Genomic DNA, 8364 nt, shown 5'->3' with positions numbered 1-8364 from the left:
AAAATGTAAATTGAGATTCCTCAGTCCACTTGAGAATGCTGCTCCCTTGAAACTTGAGAAAGTTGGTCAGAAGATTGACCCATCAACTTTCTAAATATTGGACTTTCTCAAGTGTGGTGGTTCATCTCACCTGTGATCAAAGCAAACATGGACAAACTTCAAAAGTTCTCAATCAGCTTTTGACTTAGCAGGACTCGAGCCAGATTATTACAAAGTTTTCCCAGAAACCCAAGGCAATTCAAATCTCAATCCGTAAACTAAACACAACCTGCAAAACCGACCAAGTCACCTGGACAAAGTGTCAGCTGCAGACTGAATTCCCAAAGTTAAATTGTTGAGTTATACAAGAGTTTGAGTCACTGATTTTTCATAAACTCGCCTAGAACAGAAGATTCAGCTCTACATATGAAAACCTCTGATAAACCATGCATTATCACTACATATATTTACACACAATTCTTCGTTTAATAGATCAAATGAAAAAAAATAAAGAAAAAAGATCCAGACAAAAAGAATTTAAGTTTGAGAAAATGAGATGAGATCTTACACATGGGTGAGTACGGTACCGTGGATACTTGATTATTCTCCTATCTAGAGCAGGCAACACCTGCTTGAATCAATGCAGAGTCAGGTTCACTTTTATCAGTGTCCCACAAATTGCGATCTGAACCACCCATTTAAAAAAACATAACCCACAACGTACCAAGTGGTCACTGTACCTGCATGCATAGAAAATGTAGGAAAGCATTTCCCATTTACAATGGAGACAATGAAAGAACCAGCTTAATAGACTCACTTTTCAAATCTAAGCAGTATTCAATTCTTGGTTTAAACACTTCTCATTGCACCATCTACTGCTGGCGTCGCCTTGCAAACATCTCCAATATGTTATCATATTCAGGCAAGTTTGGATGAACATGGGAAGCACGTTCAATTGAGTTCTTTCTAGATGTAGATTTGCCACTTGGATCAGAAATTTTAACATCTGCTCTGTTGGTATCTGAAATTACAGCCTTGGCTTGTTCTTGTGATTTTGGAAGTGTTTCAAGAGGCCGAGTTTGGAAACCAACACCGGAGTCTTTGGAATCTGGCACCTCCACCTTGCTACTAAATCTTAAACCAGCTCGGTTTGTTGGATTAGATGGAGGATCGTCCCGAGGGGCAGTCCTGTATGGAGCACCAATCTTACTGTGTTTATTAACCATATCTTGGTTCACCAGTGTACCAGCATCAGTAGGTTCATCACCGTCTGATTCAGCAGAATTATAAGATGCCCTCGAGGTTTTGATTTCTATCTTTCGTGTCTCAACATGAGTTGCCTTCAGTGAGGATGGGTTCAAGTCTTCTTTCAAAATTTCTGAACCAGTTTGCTTCATAGCCTTCATGCTGTCTGATACTACAGCCTTGGATGTAGGTTTTTCTTGAACATGAGCAACTGGAGCTGATTTTCGAGGCTGGTTTTCCTCACTAACAATTCTTGAACCAGCTCCCTTTGTTGGCTGAGATGGAGGATTGTCCTGAGGGGCAGTCCTGTATGGATTACCAACCTTAATGTGTTTATTAACCATATTATGGTGCACTGATGTACCAGTATCAGTGGGTTCATCAATGCCTAACTCGACATAATCATAAGATGCCCTTGAGGTTTTGATTTCTGCCCTTCGTGTCTCAACACAAGTTTCCTTCAGTGGAGATGGCTTCAAATCTTCTTTCAAAATTTCTGAACCAGATTGCTGGACATCCTTGATGCTGCGCAATACTACAGTCCTGGATGTATGCTTAGGTTGTTCTTCAACATGTGAATCTGGAATTGATTTGTGAGGCCAGCTTCCCTCACCAACAATGGAGTCCATGGAAGATTCTTCATCCAATTGACCACTAAATCTTGGACTACTACTGATTGTAGGCTGTGAAGGAGTAGCCTGACTTGCAGTCCTCACAGAAGCAGCAGTAAGCTTATTCCGCCTAGTGCCCATATCCCTATTTACAGTTGTCCTAGCATCAAGAGTTTCATCATTTTCCAAATCATAGTAGCCGTAAGATATTCCTAAGCTGTCGGTTCTTTTTGGCACCTCAAAAAGAGACTCCCGTTTAGATGACCTCTTGCCTTTAAATGTTTCGGAATCAGATGGCTTCATGCCATCTGACATTACATCCTCGGCCACTGCCCTATGTTCTTCAGCTCGTGAAAGAGAAGGTTGTCCAGGAGGTTTGCTTTTCATGCTAACACTGGAGCCAAAAGAATCTGGCACCTCAGGCTCACTACCACTGATTTTGGACTGCCATTGAAGATTACTTGAAAGAGTAGCCCTGTAGGAAAGCGCATCATTCTTATCTCGTTTAGTTCTGATACTTTGGTGGATGGGGACTCCAGAGTCGACAGATTCATCACTATCTGAACCAGCATAATCATTAGGGTGCCTCGAGCTATTGTTTTCCCTCCTTCGAGTACCAGGAAGAGACTCCTTCCCCTTAGAAGTCTCCTGATCCTCCTCCAAATTGCTTGGGATCTTATCTGGGCCGAAAATTCCAGGTTTGTCATCAGCTTCTTCATTTCTCCGAGTATTAACATCACATGAATAAATGCGTGATGGGTTCTTTACATAAGGAGGACGAGTGTAACCCTTGTTTCTCAGTCCGCCTACTAGCCTATCAAATTTGAGACTGCCGGAGACATCAGAACCTGAATCAACTGAAGGTTCTGGAGCTCCAGCATCAGTGAAAGAGGTTGGAATCGTGACTTGGTCCAAGTAATCACCATGCTCGGAAAATGCCTCTGATGAGTTCAAATGTTTCTGGTCTTTTCTTGGCACAGATGGCTTCACTAAGCTCTTTCGGCCACGAGTATTCCTACTCACGAATGAATCATCTGAATCTGAATCTGAATCTGCATCTGCATCTGCATCTGCATCTGGATGTGGATCATATATTACATGTGGCTGCTTTTTCTTGCTTCTTCCCTCTTCATTTCTTGGACGGTGGGAGGATTCAATAGGCCCACGCTCAATACTACCAGAAGAAGGTGGACTAGCTCTGGTGGAAGAAACATTACGCACAGTTGGTGGACTTCCAGAATACCTCCCTCCCCTCTGTATCAATTTGTCTCTTTCTTCCTCACTGCTGCCAGCAAAGCCATCTGAGTTATCAATAGTTGCATCAGATGGATCATAAGACAGTGTTAGGACTGTTGCATTCTTGTTCCTTTTTAATGATGAAGAGCGACTTGGCACATCCATCATAGAATGAGATGGTACACGGACACCACTGCCTGTTGATAATTCATTTTGAGATTCCTTCCAAGGAGCTAATGTCGGTGAGACTGTACTAGATGATTTTTTTGCATTAGGAGAAAAACTATCAGATTTGGATTCAACAGCCTCATCCTCCAATTCCAAACAACCGTCACTTTCTGGACCATAGTCATCATAAACTGGCGCAGAGTCATGAGCTGATATAGGTTGTACAGTTTCTCCGCCTGAGTTTTCCTGTTCTGCACTAACTGAAGAAACAGAAAAATGCTGATTGTCACTGTAAGTTCTGTCACTGAAATGAGTCAGGCTTGATCTTTTAGTTATACTTCCTTCTCCATGAAGACCATCCCCCTCACTTTTATTACTCGGACTTTTCACGTTCAAAGTCTCTCTCTCAGGAGGCCTGTTTGGAGAATGTGTTTCCTTCCTTTGCATGCTAGCAACCGTTGATACATCATAATTTTTGATACCTGTCTCTGACTTGGAATCATTGGAAATACTGTCATCAAAATGAGATAGGCTTGATCTTTTCTTTATACTTCCTTCTCCATGAAGACCATCCTCCTCACTTCTATCGCTCTGCCATTTCTTTTTTGAAATCTCCCTCTCAGGACGTCTGTTTGGAGAATGTGCTCCCATCATTTTCATGCTAGAAACCGTTGATACATCATCATTAAAAGACACATTCGACCGAGAAGAACCAGATCTGTTAGGTCTTGACTGACTCCCATGGTCATATCCTCTTCTTTCTGTGGGCTGCTGTTCATTGTTAAGGTCATGGCAAACTCCCTCTTGTCTCTGAGAGGCAGCTTGTGTAGCAAGAAATTTTTTAGGTGGATACTCATTCTTCTTAACTGGGGCCTCTTGGAAAGTTTCATTCAACTTCAAGCTAGATAATTCTACAGGTACATTGCCTCTGTTACCACAAGCTGATTCATGTGATTCTATGGAATTCTGCCTTGACATCCTCTCAAGGCTAGAGAGTTCTGCAGCTGCCCTTGCCGCAATACTTGCCCTCTCTGCGGATTCAGCAGCTGCCTGTGCTGCTGCAGTTGCATCCTTGAACTGCATATTCCAGTAACTTTTCTCTACTGAAATACTCTCACACTTATATTGTGAATTCGTTACAGGGCCTGCAGCGATATTTTCTGCACAAAACACAGTATAATTCATACAAGAAGTCAACATGAGAAAAGATGAGCTATTTCCACAAGTTTAGAACAAATGCATTTGTAAACAGCACCAGCTACTAGCCTAGTTGAGTCACAAGTGCTCCTAGAGTTCATAACTGTAGTATCTGCATGCATTTCAAGATTCTTCTTTTGCAGCGACAGGCATGTATGTAATTATACAATCTGATGGGAGACCTCCTAACCATAGTCACCTGTATCGTTAAAAGGTAATTTCTCGGCGAGGGTATTTCTCGGAGAGATTTTCAAAAGTTGATAAATCTCGGGAATATCTCGGGAGTTTAAAAAATTGAAAAAAAATATAAATAACAACAAAAAAACTAAGAAAATAATAATTTTTGCATTATTTTTCTTTCAAAAATATAAATAAACATGTTTTAAAGGTTTTAAAATATAAATGAATCAAAAAAATAGGAAATACAAACTTAAAATAAAATAAAAAAAATCTCAAAAAATATCATGATATTATCGTGCTATTTTGTTTCTGGCGATATTTTGAAAATATCATGATATATTCGCGATATTATCGGCTACCTTGAAATAGCCGATAATATCGCGATATTTTCAAAATATCGGCGATAATCGGTGACAGTGCTCTTAATCCTACCCTGTTGGATCTCTTAGAAACTTCTGTTTTTTATATATTCAAAAGAATAAGAAGCATCACCTAGTAAAATAAGAAAACACATTTCACACCTGGAGTTCTTGTTTCAGTTTCTGGTGAAACCTTAGCTTCTGAAGTGCTGGGATCAGGTGCACTTGTAACACTTGGCTGCCTTGATTCGGTTTGTGAAAAAAAAATAACTTTTGAAGCATCAGTGCTGGGAGCACTCATTGGAATGTTTGAATCCTGTGATCTTCTGCTTGCATCATGATCTGGAACTTTTGGCCCAGAAGCATGCTTGGGAACACTAGGAAATTCAGTGAACATCTTAGCAGCACCCATAAATCCAGTTGGACCAGCCTGCACAATGCACATCAAATATATAAGTTAAACCAACTGACATCAAGCCATCAAACAAAGTTTACTTTAACAAAAGTGAGCTTCATCAGATCTTACAAGCTTTTTCTCCGAAGGTTCTAAAACTTCTTGTTCTTCAGCTGCATTAGGATCCCAATCAACATTATGTTCTTTTGCAATTGCAGCCAATATCTTTAATTTTGTCTGACCATCTGGTGTTTTAGCAGATAACTTCTCAATGACCTGGAGCATGGTAATTGTAATGAAATAGCAGAAAATACAAAAACAATGTCACTAAGGGCTTCACAAGATCGCGATCACAAAAGTGCATAAGCACAAACCAATGCCACTAAGGGCTTACAAGATCACGTTCAAAATGTGCACAAGTCCACTATAGGACAAAACAATACCCAACAAGGAGAAACAACACAAGGACTAAGTGCATATAAAACATTAAAGAACTAGATAGAAAAACACAAAATATAAAAAATATTCATCTTTATTGTGCATACATGCTTAAGAGAAGCATTGGTTACAAGAGAGGGGTTCAACCCCTATTTATACACAAAGGGAGAGCATGGGGCTTTATTGGAGAGCTCCCAACGACTCTATTGACTTTTGACCATAAAGCCCATGCTCTTTACAAATAAAATGACAAAAATACCCTTAGAGGGTATTTAGTATTTACCTAATACAGAATTATATACATATATATATATATATGAATTATCAAAAGTTTGGAAATACAACAAAGATTCAATGGGAAGGATCCAAGTCCTCAATTGTCTTCAATGAAAATCTTCTATCTTTAGGACATATTAGAGAGTTTTGCAACTACAAGCCTTCAAATGTCTTTTATTGGTGATCATTCCCAATCTCCTTCATCGGCTATCTCCATCTTCATGATGCATCAAAGATATTCCTTTCTCAGTCCATCGAATCTTTAAGAACCTGTAGAGAAAACAAAACAAGGTCCCAACTACAAAAAGAATAGTTATGAAGTTTCAAAACAAATATATATATTTTGAACAAGAATAATATTCAAGGAAATTTTTTTAAGCAAAGTAGTGATAATTTTTAGAAATATTAGATAACCATTAAGAAAGATACGAGGAGCAAAACTCAAAAGAAAAATTTTTATGAAATCAAATTTAGAAAATCATAAACTCAAAATCATATTCGGCGAAGGCCTAATGATGCTCCAGTTAGAAGGATGGAGAAATGAGAAAATATATTAGTTAAAAGAGGTTGGGGTAGGCCTAGGAAGACTTTGGATGGAGATGATAGGAAGGGATATGAATGCTTTGAACCTCACCGAGGACATGGCATTGGATAGAAATGATTGGAGGAGAAGGATTCATGTGGAAGACCCAGAATGATTTTTTTTTTGGTTCATATCGCCGACCCCAATTGTTTTGGGATGAAGGCGTAGTTGTTATTGTTGTTGTGCTAAACTCAAAATCATAAGATTCGAAACGAGGAGATACGTAAGAAGGTAGGCATTGCATCCATTGAAAATAAGATGAGAGAGAATCGTTTACGGTGGTTTGGACATATTCGGTGAAGGCCTAATGATGCTCCAGTTAGAAGGATGGAGAAATGGGAAAATATATTAGTTAAAAGAGGTCGAGGTAGGCCTAAGAAGACTTTGATGGAGATGATAGGAAAGGATATGAATGCTTTGAACCTCACCGAAGACATGGCATTGGATAAAAATGATTGGAGGAGAAGGATTCATGTGGAAGACCCAGAATGATTTTCTTTTTTGGTTCATATCGCCGACCCCAATTGTTTTGGGATGAAGGCGTAGTTGTTGTTGTTGTTGTATAAACTCAAAATCATAACAAACCAGTAAGTGCACGAATAGATAAGTAGAATGAAAATAAAGCAGGACATTCATGAGATAAGCAATTATTATATTAAAACAATCAATACAATTATAATCTATTCTAACAAGTGTAACATGTGCAAAGAGCTATTGTTTGAATCATTTCAAGCAGTGTAAGTCTCAATCATCTACAACTATTCAAGAAGATATTCTTAAGTTCTGATATTAACTGGCCTGTGGGTACGCACAGACGCGAAACGTAGAAATAGCCGAGACCGATCCGGGGATTTATTATGTTAGGTGTTTTCATTAACCCGGATGGCTGACTGAGTCCGCTCCTAAGGGGACGGTCAGTGACCAAGAGAGTAAATCCCCAAAGGCATTCATGGCCCATGGATGCATCCAACTTCTGCAGAAATACCTGAGAGTTACCACCTAGGATAATTTATGGTAATCCCATTTCCCCTAACTCCGATGACTGAGGAAGCCGAGTCTTTTGCCCGTGGGGTGGTTGTTAACAATCTGTCCATCATGGGTTTTTTTTGTCATCCATCCTCTCCCTTGATGAACCGTGAAGGTCGAATGGGTACGACGGGGGTTTCTTAACTGCCGCCCCATCCTACATGCTCTGGTCTATTAGACCCACTCGAGCATCTTGCCTGTGAAGGCGAGTTGTCACCATTTATGTTATCTCAGCATTGTGCTAAATGCACGCATTGAGGTTGTTACAACCTCATCATCCAACCATCGTAACCCACATGGGACGTACTTGTCCAAAAAGTACGATTGTATCTTCCTAGAGGTACGACTACGATGAGAGGGCAACATATAATGTTTTATGATTCTTTTGGTTCATACATAACATGTATTGCTTTTTTAACAATTGGCCTATGGAGGCCGGTATTATCTCATTGATATCAATAAAGTGTTGATGGTGCACTTCGAGGTACTCAATAACCTCCCGTGCTATTTGTATCATACCTGCCTTAAGGTCTGATTACGATAGTAAGTTTGTGGGTTTCTCGATAGATAACCCATCAGAGTGTTTCATAAAATCAGTATTTTACTTGGCATGCTCGAATACTAAGAAGCAAGAAGTCTCATACAAGATTCACCAGGCAATAACCAGTAAGG

At 39.6% G+C, this 8364-nt stretch overlaps 1 protein-coding gene across 5 annotated transcripts in view; it reads right to left on the bottom strand.

The window, feature by feature from the left end:
* Positions 1–293: 293 nt before the first annotated feature.
* The window catches only part of LOC149828671 (uncharacterized), a 67412-nt gene continuing 59341 nt past the window's right edge, over positions 294–8364 (bottom strand). For 2 of the 5 annotated variants that reach the window (XM_090017675.1, XM_090017679.1), the window contains 4 exons: positions 5502–5645; positions 5138–5405; positions 797–4399; positions 294–719 (listed from right to left, as the gene is read on the bottom strand). In XM_090017675.1, the coding sequence (XP_089873801.1) occupies positions 852–4399; positions 5138–5405; positions 5502–5645 (3960 nt within the window). In that variant the 3' untranslated portion in view covers positions 294–719; positions 797–851. Of the gene's footprint in view, positions 4400–5137; positions 5406–5501; positions 5646–8364 lie in introns of all 5 variants that reach the window. The other 3 variants (XM_090017677.1, XM_090017678.1, XM_090017676.1) reach the window with 3 other exon arrangements.

The sequence above is a fragment of the Nuphar pumila genome, chromosome 9, assembly GCF_984573655.1.
Source record: "Nuphar pumila chromosome 9, dmNupPumi1.hap1.1, whole genome shotgun sequence".
Classification (NCBI taxonomy): Eukaryota; Viridiplantae; Streptophyta; class Magnoliopsida; order Nymphaeales; family Nymphaeaceae; genus Nuphar; species Nuphar pumila.
The sequence above is the reverse complement of the archived record's forward strand: the minus strand, read 5'-3'. Positions and strand labels throughout refer to the sequence as shown.